This window comes from Pygoscelis adeliae, unplaced genomic scaffold (assembly GCF_000699105.1).
Source record: "Pygoscelis adeliae isolate BGI_AS28 unplaced genomic scaffold, ASM69910v1 Scaffold413, whole genome shotgun sequence".
NCBI lineage: Eukaryota > Metazoa > Chordata > Aves > Sphenisciformes > Spheniscidae > Pygoscelis > Pygoscelis adeliae.
This window is the reverse complement of record NW_008824403.1, coordinates 1910264-1926496: the sequence shown is the minus strand read 5'-3', so window position 1 is coordinate 1926496 and position 16233 is coordinate 1910264. Positions and strand designations below refer to the sequence as shown.

Below are 16233 nucleotides of genomic sequence, written 5' to 3'. Positions count from 1 at the left end.
GGCCGTTCACAGCATACAAAGGTTTAATCAAGTCCAGTATTTACAGTCCTTACAGCATGTACAGTCGATTAACTACAAAGGTAATAACGCGCTTCTCTCATTTACAATGACAAACTACAGAAAACTACATTCAAGTTTTAGATACAAAGTCTACAGCCTTACTAAATGCGAACTAGGGCTGGTTATATAGTCTTTACAGTTACGCCTTAAGGGGGGGGAAGAGTTCACAGGAGAACGCGAGCATTTTACCGCTGGAATGCTTAAAAAACACCAAATACAGAGGGACACGTGGATAATGAAAAAAAAAAAAGTTCATTATTTCAGACAGAGTAACCTCCCTGCTTGAGGAAACAATGATTTCTCAGTGATTTCTATCAAAACACGGAAAATCTGGGATCCTAACAGAAAAGCGAGTGGGATTTCTTTCCTCCTCTATCATCTCCTTCCATGGGAAGAGAAACAAGAAAATACTGTGTGCAGAAAGATAAAGCAAGCGTACGAAAGGGGATATACCAAAGTGGTACATCCATCCTTTTCCCCAGCACTGCCTTTCTGGAGTTCTCCCTGTTCTGAAAACGTGCTTTTGTGGAAGCAAGACAGCAAGACATTTTGGCTATCAGGGTGCACAAACAAGTGGCGTAAACTCTAACTCGGGAAAAAGTGTCCATCTGTGAATGGGCAGAGGCGGTAGTTTGCAGAACTGACTCTCAAAATACTTTTCAATGTATTAAATAATCAGCTCAGTCCTTTTGACAGTGTAAAAATACTACGTCTTTAGTACTTACATGTTACTTGTAATTCTATCAAATGGTCCTTTTATATTCACTGTGTCATTTGAGATTCTCATGATCAAAACGCAAGTTAACATCCGTACTTTAAAACGGATGGCTGCAGAGAAGCACCGAAGTCCTGGAAACATCACAGCCAACCCTATGCTTATTCCAGTTCTCACCTTTTTTCTTCAGTGCTACAAAGTTTTTGCTCTATCGAGGAGAACTCTAATAATTTGGGCAACGTGTGTACTGATGTCATACTGCAAAACAGGAGAAACTTCCTCTTGTATGGGGATTTGCTGACAGCAGTTGGAAGGTCTGGTTGCATTTTCTAAAACTATTTCAGCTCAGTATATAACCAGGTAAAATGTAAAAACCCCCAGAGTGAAAAATGCAGTATTAATACAGGATCCTTTAGCGCACCAACATTAGAAGCCACGAAAGGTACAATCCAAAGCTGCTGCAATCAGCGGGAAGACTGCTACCGATTTCAGTGACTTCTTGGATTAGGTCCTAACTGGTAAGGAGGCTGAAGTCTACAACGTACTAACGAACAACTGAAACACGCATTCAGACTGCAATATGTGCAGCTTGCGAAAGCAAAGCAAGACTTCTGCCATCTATCGCCTTCACCCAAATTTATGGGAACAAATTCCAGCATGTCTAATATAATTCAGTGGCATGATTCAGTATGATAATTCAGAAATTTAAGTTTATCTGCACTGTACTGACATTAACATAAAATATGAAACCTTATGAACAATCAAAACAATACAGACCACTGAGGAGACACCACAGACACCATTTTAATCAACGTGCAACATAAGTAAATTATACCTCTGAAATCAAGATGCATTAGAATACATGTTGAGCTCCTTGACATTTGTCTTTCCAAGAGACCTTTGGAACATGATCTAACTCTGGCTAAGAAAAATAGTATAAAATCTTTCAATGGGCTATCTAGTAAATTACTAAAAATCTATCCGAAAGCTGATTTTAAACTGTGTTAGGAATCTCCTGCTTTGTCCCTCACCGACTAAGACTATTACACTTCATGCCTACAGAGAAACATGAACCGGAATCGAAGCTTTCCATTATCTGGTACAGAGTACAAGATGTTAACCCACAATGGAGCCTTACTGTCTATTACTCTAGTTATACTCAGATTCATATTGTAATAAAAATGGAAGTCTCCCACTATTACTGAGCAGAAGATTAGCACTTGAGTCAGAACTCAATATGGAAATCCCGATCTTCAGAGTACTAGAGATTACCATACTTTGTATTACTGAGGGCTGAACCCTAAAAGTTAGAGGCCCCGGAGCACCGAGCCTGCCAGTGTTTGGTAGGACTAAGCCCTCGACACATTTCATGCAACTTAATGGCATATTCATTTTTGCTGATGAGCAACATCCTAACACATGTATTGCACCTGACCTGAAAAAAAAAAGCTTTAACTGAATGCAGTTTATGCCGGACATCCTAGCATACCTAAAAGGATTGGAGAACGAGGCTACAGGATCAGAAGTGACACACCTGCTCCCCGAACCATTAAAACTCCAAAGCTCCTGACAAGAGTAATGGAACCTATGGATCACGTATGTTATTAGACCTTTAGCATAAATAGACTGATACTGCTCCCCAGACAGATGAGAGTCGGAAATGCAGCACGTGGATCTGCAGAGCTGGAGGGAAGAAACTTTTTGTCTACAGGAAGTTGTCCTGCAAAATTTGTCAAGGAGATTTTTATGGCTAGGAAGGAAAATACCAGTGGAGATTTGAAGTAAGTGTCTCTGACACTCTTCCAGCAGCATGGACTGAGATAGCGATTACGCCATTAAGCTTCAGGCAGCTTTACATTACAGCCAATCACACTATATACCGCCGCCTGTCATGTAGGCTGCAAAAGACAAATCTTTATAAAAACCTATGTTTAAAGTGTATACTATACATAGTTATATCTTGCATTGTCCCATCTGTACACCGGGAATTTTACTTTCTCTAAGATCTACTAAAACATCCACTGCTATTAAATACTGCAGATTAGGAAGTATATTATCATTTCATAGACAGCTATTTAAAAAACAACTCACTAGGAATTACTGCTTACAGGTGATATTCCTAAGTGTCTTATTATTCAGACTAAATGCACTCTTTAAATGGGCAGAATCTGCTTTTCCTAGCATAATTAGACCACACACAAAGCAAGAACTGTTTTGTAAGATTCTTCTGCTTGGAAAAAGAATATATTGGACAATGCTAAAATGCTATTAACTTTGCAGCAATCATCATCCAGATTTGATGCATTATTATACATTTAATGCAAAATTATAAATATTTTAAATACCTTGTTAAAATTTAATATGCCAGGAAGTTTAATTTTACCATAGTTTACAGAAATTCTTTACCCAATTTTGCCTATCTTAGCCAGCTTGGAGAAAAGCCAATTCATTTCCTAAATACATTTAAACAGCAGGTTAGCATAATGCCATGGCTATTAGGATTGTTAAAAACTCACATTGATACTATGTTACCTAAAAATTCTCCTTAAGTTGTCCATAGGGCAGACAAATAGAGCATAAAAAGTTGCATCTGCTGGTTTGGGGCTTCAGGTGATTACTGTCGAGGTATTAAATAACCTGACACATAAGCGTATACCTACAGACACCCTTTATACATGCATGTCAGCAGAGCGGAGCTCACTATTGAATAAAGCAAACTGTGTTGCTGCCCTCGGAATAGAGCTGGAGACCACGCTCATTTGTTACTTTGCAAAAGCGCGCAGTGAAATTCCCAGGTTTTCTTGTGCACACCTTAGTTTAGACAACACGTACACATACACATCTTTGCAGATTATATAAAGGATGCTGCTTCCTGATATAAAGGACTGGTTGCCCTAAATTTAGGGTGGCTGCATTACATATGAGATGTTATATATTCAGCTTAGGGCTAGTAGTGAGAACAGCAAAAAGAGAAGGTAACAAACAGCCTTCGTAGGACTGCTCTACACAAACTCCATTGGCTCAATACTTACTTTCATGTCTCAAATTTCAAGCTTTGATGTCCAAATACTGCAAACAAACCCCACATCATGTCCAGCAGGATTAAGTTTATTTTTCATGAAAGGTTCCACATGCTCACTTAAAAGTATACTTGCTGCATAGAAAGTTTAATTTAAGAGGAAAAAAAAGGAAAATAGGTTGCTCTTAGAAGTTTGGTCCTCCAGGATATACACCTGTTGTGACTGACCCGCAGTCACTAGCATAAAGGCCAGCCTGGTGTTAAAGCTTCCACTGAAAAAGAGCTTGCAAAAGAGCAGAAGTTACAATGTCTTGCTATTAACAGCTTACCTCTAACCACAGTCAGCATAGGAACAAGAGAATCTGTTAAGTTACAGGCCCGCAAATAGAGGGACAACTCAGTAAGTCATGACCCGATTTCCCTTCCAAACAGTCCCAGAAAATGCAACCCAGACCTTCTTGTCAGAGGCACATTTTTTATGGCCATATGGAGACTGATGACAGTAGGGGATACCAAAGAGGAAAGCTGGTCTGATCATCCTGCCATCCAGAGTCTGCAACGCATACAGCTACGCTCTGCTCACTTTGTGTACGAGCCACAGACAAACTTCGTACTTGCTAACGGGTACTATTTTTATACTGAGCTAGCAGGTATTCCTTTTTTTAAACATTTTCTTCAGCTGCTGAGGTATACATACTGTAGAACATAAAACAACCCATACATTTCCCCAGCTACCACAATCTAAAGCTACATTAGAGTGGTCATTTTATCCAAACTATCTAACAAAATGTATATAATTCATTCTGTTAAAGTAAAAAAGACTTGCACTATAAGGATCAGGTTCTTTTCCTTCTTGACACTTAAGACTTCCGGGAATCGGACTGCTGGAAACGGTTTAGCTTCTCTGGATTATTTGATGCCATTTGAGAAAAGTCACGAAAAATGTCCTGATAAATTTCATCTCCTAGGTAGAAAAGAAAAGGGAAACGGTTTTAAACATTCGTGATAGTTAACATCACCCACCATTGCACAAATGCCCTACTGCGCTACCAGTTACTATATAACACTTATTCATGTATAAAGATTGCTTATAGATGGAATGATGCTGATGTGAACTCTTTGGGACTGTTTACTTGCATGCACATTCTATAGAAGCAAATTAAACAAAGCCAAACTATACCTGATAATAGTACCTCACAGGCAGCCACACAGAGGAAAGTTTAGAGTTAGAAAGGAAAAACGAAAGCATTTTAAAGCAATGTAAAAAGAAAAATGTTTATTAGCTATTAAAGAATAAAATCCTTGTTTTTGCAAGGAAGTGCTAACCAAGATTCTCTTCAGAAAAGTAGAACTATGGCATAAAGATTTACTTGGAAACAGAGGTCAGAAGTCTTACAGCCAGGCAGAACTGCCCATAAAAGAAACAATCAGCGAGCAACAGTATAAAAAAAGCAATCCTAAGTAAAGAAATTATTGTTCATTAATCCTTTTGGTCTATTACTTCAGCAAATATAAATTTTTACATGCATTACTGAACATTCATTACATCTTTTAGTTTTATCTATAAGAGTGATGATACTTTCCTTAAATATCTTTCATTCATTTTTTAATCTTCACCCTTTGTGCTTAAACACAACCCGACTACTAGTGCATATTCCAAAATGAGAGATGGCAGCAATTTCCACCAGGCCTGTCTCTCTCCCTCCCCCCTCCCTGTCTACACAGGAAAACACATTCAGGAATGATTACTTCTTGAGTCATTGCCAAGCCATTCTTCTGCCACTTTAAAATGGACATTTTCACATTCTTTCATCTGCTGCAGCATTTTGGGCCTTGAGTTCAGGTTTCATTTTAAAACATTAACCGTACCCTATTTGCCTTCAAAGGGCATTAAATGCAGAAAACCTTTGGTCCAGTCAGGAACTATGCAGCCACCCGAGTTTTACTGTCTTCCCAACACAGATGACCACACAGGACACAAGATCCCAGCACTACTGTTCCTTGCTGAAAGCTTGATTAATAGCGCGACAAAGATATCAACCCAAAATCTCTCTCATCATGCAAGTTGAACATTATGATCCCCCCCCCAATATGACTGTGGAAGAAAAGTATTATTCCGCCACTTTTTTCCAAAGGGCAGTTTTTAAAAGGATTTTTTTGTGTTTAAGAGTTTGCACTACAGTGAAAAGTTACACTGTTTTGTTTTTCCATCTTTTAATGCACACTTCCAATATTAGAACTATTATTCTTTTGGAGATGAGACTCCACTCATTTGAAAACACTTTCAGAAATTATAACCGACCTTCCAGAAATATTCAACATGCATGGCATGTGGGTTTGTACAAAAATGTAATGACACAATTCTTCCCAGACTTTAAAAGATAAATACATTCAATACTGCTCTACTAAGAAAAGTTAGTTCTAGTGAAATTCCCTTTTGGTTTTCAGATTTAGTTTCTATTACATTCTAGAGATGAAGCAGGCACAGGACACGTTTTATTGGAACAGTTTCTGATAACTGCTTGCGCTGGGAGATAAGCACAGAACGAAGGGGGTTGTAACATTCACCAAAAGAACAGCTATGAAAAGCACAAATGGGAATCAAGCTTGTATGATAAAAGCAATTACGCTTTTAATACAGCAGTGGGTTCTACTCGTGAACTAGTACTGTAGTTCAAGTTGCCATATTTGGTTCTTTCATATTAACTTGAAAGAAAAAACAGAAGCTATTTTTGCAAGATAACACTGTGGCTCTGTTTTTGGCTCTATTACATAACAAAAATTCTACATACAAAAATAGACTAAAATAAAGTGCCCCTTTAGTTTATATGCTGCATTAAAATACTTAATACTGTAAACCTTATAATTATTTTAAAATCCTACTTTAAAATTGAATTCTGGAAATTCCCTTTTTCCAAGCAATGTTTTCCCTAAAGTGCAGATTTTATGTACAAAAATACTATAACACCGCTTTACCATTTAACACCAGAGTAACTCAAAAGGCACACATCATACATTCAAGAAAAGATAGGAAGAAAAAGTAGCAATACTAATTCAAATAGTTAGCAGACGTACTGTAGCACCAGAAGATGAGCACTCAGGTATTATACAAGAAACAGTACAATGGTGCATATGGCTTCTACCAACAGAAATGAACTTCTTGTGGAACAAGCTAGTTTCAGCTAGTTCCCACTCTAGGAATATTTTGGAAGACCAACTGTACCTTGCAAAGCAATATATACATTCTCTCAGTAGCTCAAACCAGCCAGGTGTATTTAAATGAGAAATGTTGATGCCATTAGCAACATCAGTAATCGTTTATCAACTGCATTACTAAAGCAGAGAAATAGGCAGTTGGCTTCACTCTGAAGACAGCAAACTCGTACATCGATATTTACCCTCACATAGCTCCCAGCAAACATACAATTGTCTTGAAAATCCTTATTTTCTTCTAGAATCATAATTTGGGAAAAGAGGAGTTCTAAAATAAGGGCAGTGCAGATAATTCAACATGTATATGCAGTGAAAAAGACCTGCCTCCTCTACGACCACGTAAAGCTATCATACCTTGCGACAGCAGAGAGAGGTTTTGTGCTCACACTTACACAACCCTTCTAGCAGGCTAGCTGACATTAACATTTAAAACACCCAAGTATTTACTTCAACTTTTAAAAGAGACTTTAGCAAGTAAAGAATCGAGGCGAGCAGAGCTATGCTATCCAAAGATACAGCAAGATCTCCTGGCTGGGACACTGTGCTACAGCTTGTGACCTGACTGTCAAAAATTACTCTGATGATACCCTCCCCCTGATTTTGGTCAAGCTCTATCCCTTGTGGCAGCTCTACTTTCCACTGTCAATCTCGCCTGTTTACAAGGATCAGATACTATTCGTAAAATATCTGGATCAGATGGTATCAACTGCAGTCTCTAGATTCTACTGTAATTCAAACTGATAAAAAGGTCAAGATATTTTCAATGAAAGACTTATCCAGCTTTTTATTTCACCTACCTAATTGAAGAATCTGTCTAAAAAATATTTTAAACAAGACATAAGGGAAAATAGTCTCCCCCATCTCTAGTTTAAACACATTGGTATTTTCATTTAAGTAGTGCCTGTATTTGTTATGAATGAAACATTTTACTAAACATTTGTAATGATTAGTAACCAACTGAGGCTTTTTGTACAAACTATAGAAACACATTTTCTGGTTTATAATAATTTTGGATTTGTGACAGGTCAATTAAACGACCTAAAATATCCATTTACGATTTAGCAGAGAGCTTCTGAATCAAAATACCTACCTCCCTTAAAACAAAGGCATTTTACTACTTCAAAGGGATAGTCATTATTTTTACCTCTTAAAATAAAAATGAGGAGACTCAGAAATATTTCAGTACTTGTTACCTTCAGCCTATCAGTGAAGCAGTATGCATTATATCAGAAAACAGCTGTACATTCAAAATGGCCAAACTGGAAATAGGCTTTTTTCATATACGTAGCCTGCTGCATTTTCTGAGTGGGGAATTCTTCCTCATTTAAGCTCATAATCAAGTATATACTTTTAAATTATCTGTTGCTCTGCCAAAGAAAGCATTGGAATGCCTGAGTGTCTATAGTACTTCTATAGTTTTAATTTGAATTTCCTAGAAGATTTGTTTAAAAATAAATTTGAAAGACATCTATTCTTAAGGAGAAGCTAAATAAATTGGGTTTATTTTATAGAGTCCATCTGGGATATTGACATGAGACTCAGTGTTGCCCCTTGAGCATATTCCAGCCCCAATCTGGTAAAAGACAAAAGCACACATAGTCCTTATGAATTCAGTGGAAAATACGTAAGGGCTTTGTAGGAGTGAGCAAAGAGTACTCAGCACTCAACCTTAAAAATAAGGTTTGCCTTTCACTACTGCCAGGTACAGCGGTGTATTTTTAGCTGTCTAACTTGACAATCAAGTGTGCTTTCATTATTGATATTTGCATGAGATTAAATTAGGTTCCTATGGAAGCATACCACAACAGAAGAAATGGCTTGCATAAATATCACATCAGAACATAGTGTAAATTGGGACTGAGTGCCTAGGAATAAAAGTTGCACATATTAATTAAATATAATTTGTTATTTTTTTGTACCAGTTGGCTCAAATGTCTGCCAATTCTTTTTTTTTGTAATCAAATGGTAAGATACTATGCATACAAAAATACATACTTAAGAATGACTGTTTTGTTTCTTATTTGTATCTTAACAAATAGAAATATTTAAAAATAAAATTTGAGGAAATAATACTTTCCTATTTTTGTCTGGAGTTATTTTGAAATATTTGAGGTACATTTTTACATTGGTGTGCAAGCATTTTTTTCTTAAAAAAGAAGAGGACCATTCCACAGGAAGGAGAATGGTATCCAGTAATAAGATGAACTCTTCAACTGTCTCAGAGCAAGCCGGGTCAGAAGGCTGCTATTAAATAACGTCAGGTAAATCCTAACATTACGTGCATTTCAATGGAACATCAACAGGAGAAAACTGTGGACGACTGCCAGCAAAACAGGTTGGTAATGGCTGTAGTAACATACACTACTATAATAACATACTTTAAACACTCTCCTTTTAGGTCCCCGAAATAATCTGACAAAGTCACACCAGTGAATTTCAATGAAGCTTTAACATGTGTCGGTTGTTTATAAAAAAACATCATTGTATGAAGCTGCCTTAAATTTCCCTCAGATCTTAAGAATCTAATTGTAAACTGATAAATTCCTGAATACACTTCTTATACTGCATTTCAGTATGGTTATTAGTAGAGTATTGACCTGGCTGTCCATAGAGTCCTTCCGATTCACGCATTTCTTCATTCATCCTTGCTAAACGCAACCTATGATTTAGGAAACAAAAAGAACAATGTCATCTTTAAAGCACTAAAAAAGACTGCAATTCAAGACCTGCAATGCACTCCTGAACCCCACACCAGTGAGGTCATCTATGGATAGTGCACTCTCTTTGATTTTTCTTTTGCTCTCCCTGTTTTTATGTAAAGAAATTTTGACATTTCTTATATGTTTAACTTGAAACAGAATAGGAAAACATAGTTAGCTAGTCAAAAACAGAACACACAACTTACAATGTTACAATATCTGCATTTGCAGCTTCTACTGCTATACTCAATGGATCTTTCCCATCTTCATCAGTGGCATGCTGGTTTGCTCCTCGTTTTAGGAATAAACACACTTGTCTGTTTAGAAAAAGCATTTAAGAATAATTTTCACAACAATAAAGGAAAAAAGCAAATAAATTCAAGCTGGATGCAACATATTTGGCTTATATCACCAAAAGTCTCTTGAACGTATCAAAACAGCGCTGTTCACGTAGAACAACTAAGACGTTAACACAGTAGTAAGCAAAACCTTTAATTATTTAATGCACATTAGAAAGAGCCTAACTCAAATCACGCTTGTGCAGCAAGGAGTTGAATCCTTTAGAAGCGAGACTCTACCTTCCTGCATCATCTTAGGTTGTAGAACCAAAAAACCTCATCCCTTTTACCATGACAGACAAGAACGACTGAGCAGGATAAAACAATACAGGCAAGAACACAGTTCACAGGTGCCTGATTTACCCAATAGAAACTGATCTCATTTTTCTCCGCTATTACAATTCTTCATCTTTATAAACAGGGCATACTGACTAAGCTTACATCTTAAACTCTCCCAAGTTGTTGCACTTTATTCAGAATTCATGCATGTGAAGAGTTTGGGCACCACCAACCAGATTATTATGTCCTCATTTGAACTGAGCTGATACAGGGTTTCAGTTAAAAGCCATGATTCCAAAACTCAGGATGTAATGCAGTACATTTTGAAATTAGATGCACTCTCAGTGCAACACACAGGTGGGATGTCAGAAAAAGCCTTGACCCTCACACATCACTATTTCTCCTATTTGTATATTTCTTAAGAAAATGAGAAAAAATCTCATGAGTCTTCACCAAAAGTTCATGTTATTTCAAAGCATTATTAAATACATGTTTTTACAAAATGGACCAAAGTGTGTTTATAGATGTGTGCTTTGCTAGCGGATGAGACTGCTAATTCAAAATGTTATTTCCTCTCTCACCACAAAAGTTTAAGAAAAACCTAGATTACCTGAAATATATTAAAATGTCAGAATGTTTGGGGAAATGAAGAAGCTTCACATTAACAACTATAGTAAAGGATGGCCATTTACAAATTCTGGAGCAGTGAGTTACCCAGTGTGTCCTAGAACCGTGGCATGGTGCAGGGGTCCTCTTCCTTTCATGTCCCTGATGTTCACATTGGCCCCATTCTGCAGCAAGAATTCACAAGTAACCAACGAACCCTACGGAATAAAAGCAAAGAAACAATTCAGCACCAGATCTCTAGCATAAGAGCCAAACCTGTTCTGCCTCCTCACCACTGATTCATCTGGCAAAGGAAACAGAAGGGATTTGCTTCCATATCAAATTTAAACACTACTAGGTTATACAATTCCAAACAAAGCATTAACAGGAAAAAATAGTTCAGAAACAACTTAGAGAACATTGTAAACACAACTTCAGCATCACATTATCATTCATTAGCAAAGCAAGCAGTTCAAAAGGAACAGTGACACAGAAACATCCCTATTATTCCCCTCCCCCTCCTCTCGCATCAGTCGGTGCTGTATAACACATACCCCTCGCACTGCCTGAATGAGCGGTGTTGCTTTGTTTTCCTCTACGTTGACCCAGTTTACTTCAGCTCCATGGGCCAATGCTTCTGCCATATCAGGAAGATTCTTCTCAAAGGCAGCTCGATACAGCTGCAATCCTGGACTAGGCTGTTTGGAGTCATAGAACACAGAAGACTCTTGCTTGTCTCCTTCTGAAAAGAAAAAAAATTACTTATCTGTAATCCCTGTTTTTATAAGGTATCTCCTGGAATTATGATCAAAAATGTAATTTCTCTGGCATAAGGTAGCTCAGGTTTTGCAGAACGCTGTGCATTGCTGCCCTATTCTGCCAGGAGAAGTCACAGATGCCTTTAGCTTGTTCCAGCATTCAGGCACAGCCACTTCACAGAATTATTACTGCGCAGAAAACATTCTCTCCACATTTCTGGCACATGTGAATATCCTTCAATCTATCTATTCCATGTCATTTCTAAGAAATTATTTTAGGTTAAAGTGTGTTTTAGCCTATACTGCAAGATATGAATAAAACTAATTTCCTGCAGAGATGTAGTCATACAAATGTATCTTTATCTGTGACAGCTTGATACACCTGAATATGAGGCTAATACTGTTCTGACCTCATTTTTGTTAAAAGATAACACTGTCATTTACCAATAACTTGCTGTGGCTATAATCTTTTGGACTAAAGCATAATCTTTCTTTTCATCTCAATAAGAGTTATAGAGAGCGAAGTCTGGGAGATAAAGACATTGTTATATATAAGCTTTCATGAGTTACAGCATCATCTTTCTACAATGCAGTCAAAGAAAGGATCCAAGCCACATGCTGCTTGCCTACAAACCACAGCTGTGAACTACTGGATTTAAAACATACCTCAGAAGAGTGCTTTGATGTAGAAGAATACTTTCGCTTTATAAATAAATGTTTTGGATATTTTGACAAGCCGTACTCAATACATCAGTCAGACCAGGATGCTAATATTAGATAGCAAATAATTTCATCAATCAATTTAGAAAACTTTGAGTAAAGAGGGGGTAATGTTTAAGACACGGTCAATTCCACGTAAGTGGAAAACAGAAAAATTAAGTAAGAACGCTCAAATAACACATAAAAGCTTATTATCTGTGACTTAACAGGAATTCCATCTCCAAGGATTTAACTATTTATAAAAGGATTATGCATTTCTGTGGAGACTTGTCTGTATCAAAATGCAGCATCGCTCTCTGCTAAAAAACAAAGTTCTGTCTTAGTATCATGACTGGAAAAAACCGTAGTTGTCTAAACTCATTCAGAAGGATTCAGTGTCATTCTTCCTACCAAGCCTGGAGGAGAGAAAGGTCACTCAAGCAATTATTACCCTTGTTAAAAATATTTCAGCCCACCAGGATAGAAGAGACATGAATCATATCACCAAGTACTAATCTCTTTGATAGGAGCATGCTACCAAGAAGCGATTAATTTTTCATCTTAAAGTGCAAAGTCTAACGCACCTGGTTCATACAAACTGTTAGCTGATATAGTAGAGGCAAGGTGTTCTCTGCTGTCATCAGCACTCTGCTGGATCCCACTGTCACTGCTTTGTACTGTTTTGGGGAGAAACTGTAATTACTATGCAGACCGTAAGTCACCTACTCTTCACAGATACCATGATAATAAAGCAAGCTCTTATACTTGGTCCTGAATACATTTTTTTTTTTAAAGACTAGTAATTATTCAATATTCTTAACACATCCATAGAAAAATATGAAGTCACATATTGCAACCACAACATTTACAATAAGAATAATAATAAATGTCAAAGATTATTAGAAAGGAAAAGATCAGGATAAGTAAAAAAGCTTAAATTATTTCATGAAAAAACTAAGCAATGCAGTAGCCTGGAGACAATGGATTAAAGGCAGGGAGATGGCCACAACACACGATGGATCACTAGTGCAAATACTGAACACGCCATAGCTGTAGTACTTACTACTACGTAGTTTTGAAGAGGTATCAAAGTAGGAGAAGAGTGAATCTAGTTCATCAGGACAGAACAGAGACTCCCGCCTCGCCTCGTCGCTACTTACAGCAACCGCTGGGACATGCAAGTTAGCAAAGCACAAAGCAGGCAGTAAGGAAGGGATAGGGCAGGAAAGAACGTTATCGGAAAAATTAAGAAGGATGAAAATACGGAGGAAAGAAGGTCGTTAATATGTTTCTGAATGATAAGCATCCCACTCCAAATTCTTCCCCACCTAAAAATGCACATCTCTGAACAAGTCTTTTGTCCCCTATACTTCCGAACGAGGCTATGACCCATTAAAAGACAGATTCCGATTTCCCTGCATGAGGCAGGAAATCAATACATACAAAAAAGTGTTACTTTAAAAAGAACATGTGTAACATAGCTAAGGAGAGAAGTGTGTAAATACCTTTTCGGGATGCCGCACCTTGTTCCCCTGCCGAAAGGGTTTTTTCAGGGGCACTGTGCCTTTTCTCTTCGTGACTTTGAGGCAAAACTTTTGTTTCAGACTCAAGCAGAGATACTGATGCAGGCTGCTTCTCTACAAACTTTCTTTCCACATATTTTGCTCTGATGTATGCCTCCTTCTCCTGCCTGTCATACACAAAATCCCTGGAGTTAGTAAGCTAATATTTTAATATCTTCATATATTAAAAGAACATCCATTTCATACTAAAGCCAGTAACCAAAATTGTAGTTTGGCATTGTACATAGGACACACTTATGACACGTTTTCAGAAAGATGAAGAACACACTGTCTAATTCTTTCTGGATTCTTGATTAAATTTTGCATAAGGCTCAAAAGAAAGTAATTTTCTTAAGTTCATATATGTATATTTTCTTTCAGGCAGAGACTTTACAAAGTGGTATGTGGAAGAAATAAGCATTAGCTACTGTACGTTACTTGGAATAGAATAGACTATTTCAGTTGGAAGGTACCTACAACTATCATCTAGTCCAACTACCACTTCTTGGTATTAGTCCTTTATACATGTTTTACATCGTTAATAACCAATTAATATAGCAAATATTTAGTTTCTTAGGTAAATATAAATTGCAACATTTGTTAAAGGAACATCAAGATTGCACAAGAGAACCATAACAATAATAAGCCTCAGGTAGGCACAGCCGCCAGTTCCATAATGCATACTGAAATATTTTTTCTTGTAACCTGAGGTTATCATCTTAAGACACACCCACCCCAGTTGTGACAAACTGATGAAAGTATTACTATTGAAACTGCTGAAAAGCAGTTACCACTTGAAGGAATATCTAGCAAATCTCCTACATTATTTATATTATTATCATTGTCTCCAAATGGCTAACGCTTTATAAAACGCTGTTTTCTATACCGTAAAACTGCCTGACAGCAAGCAGCACAGAACTGGAAAGCTGTTAAAAAAAGTTTTAAAAGACATCTTATACAGCAGAACAAAACATTAGGAAACTACCTTCAAATACAAATTAGCATCAGAGAAATGGAAGACAGAAGTACAATCATTACAAGGTTGCTATAAAGCAGCAGAGCTCATGTACGATGTAGGCAGAAAGAAAAGAGCATTCTGGGGATCAGGGAACAAAAGTCAAACTCAAGAACAGTCACCGAAAACAAAAGGCACAGCCACAGACTCCTTCCAGGAGCAGTCACAGACCAAGTACAGCTGGCTGAGACAGTACAAAGTTGACAGGAAACAAAATCAACATGCCCACGTTGATGAGACGGAGCAGGATGCTACCGAGTTGTCATCAAAAGGACGGAGCGAGATCAGAAAAAGAACAAGTGAACAAGAGAAGCCAAAAGGGACCGCCAGAAGGAATACCCAATAGAGACAGAGAGCGAGAAAAGGGGGAGAGCAAAACACACTGGTGATATGGGGAGACAAAGAGTAAATCAAAGGAGTGTTACACAGTTAAGTGGCAGCATCTTTTAAAGCTGGAGGCTGAAGGAAGCAACAAGAAAAGGAAGTAAGAGGCACTGCTAGTGAATTACTACCTTTGGCTTCCAGGTTGTGGCTTCTTTACTCCCACTTTTTCCAACTTCGCTTCATATATTCTATTTATAACATCATTTCCCAATTCACACATAAGCTATGAAGCAAAAATAATAAATTCAAATACAGTTGCAAAAGGCTTTATCTACCCATTTAGTTGTTTTTAGTCTCATTCAGCCTATTTTCACAACTTAGTATTTTCACGGGTAAAAGTACACTTACAGAAATAAGCATGGGTTTATATCATGATAATGAAACCATCAGTGAATAGAGAGACCAAATTCCAAGTAAGATAGCAAAAAATACAGTCAGTCTTTTAAAGTGCCATTCCCTTCCGAAAAAGGACTGCGAAAATGACCATCTGTCATTCAAGAATCTTTTTTTGTGCAATCAGAATGACATCTGCAGGCCTCGTCAAAGGTACTCTTTTCCACCAGCTTTGCCGGTAGTTATTCTTATCCCATCGCCAAGAGACAATTCAATCGATTCTATTCCATCTTGTCCAACAGACATTTTTGCTAAATCGTAATCTGTTACGTCTATAGAAAAAGATCAAAGACAAAAAACAGCCTGCAGATACTACTTTAAGGAGAACTTGGCCCATAAAGTCCAACTTACTGATGGCAATGAACAGATTTCTTGCTTCTAATACCAGGTAGAATCGTCAGCTCTGGTATTTACATAAACAGGACGAGGGGTGTATTTTGGGGTTTTTTTGCTTGTTTCCTCAGCATGAACACATTTGATATTAAAACTATTT

General features: G+C 37.4%; 1 protein-coding gene across 2 annotated transcripts in view; it reads right to left on the bottom strand.

Annotated features, from left to right (window-relative positions):
* Positions 1 to 8: 8 nt before the first annotated feature.
* The window catches only part of ACAP2 (ArfGAP with coiled-coil, ankyrin repeat and PH domains 2), a 51107-nt gene continuing 34882 nt past the window's right edge, over positions 9 to 16233 (bottom strand). Inside the window, exons 16-23 of one of the 2 annotated variants that reach the window (XM_009320399.1) lie at positions 15476 to 15570; positions 13910 to 14076; positions 12971 to 13063; positions 11484 to 11671; positions 11038 to 11147; positions 9913 to 10023; positions 9605 to 9666; positions 9 to 4758 (exon numbers count right to left, since the gene is read on the bottom strand). In XM_009320399.1, the coding sequence (XP_009318674.1) occupies positions 4655 to 4758; positions 9605 to 9666; positions 9913 to 10023; positions 11038 to 11147; positions 11484 to 11671; positions 12971 to 13063; positions 13910 to 14076; positions 15476 to 15570 (930 nt within the window). In that variant the 3' untranslated portion in view covers positions 9 to 4654. Of the gene's footprint in view, positions 4759 to 9604; positions 9667 to 9912; positions 10024 to 11037; positions 11148 to 11483; positions 11672 to 12970; positions 13064 to 13891; positions 14077 to 15475; positions 15571 to 16233 lie in introns of both variants that reach the window. The other variant, XM_009320400.1, reaches the window with a different exon arrangement.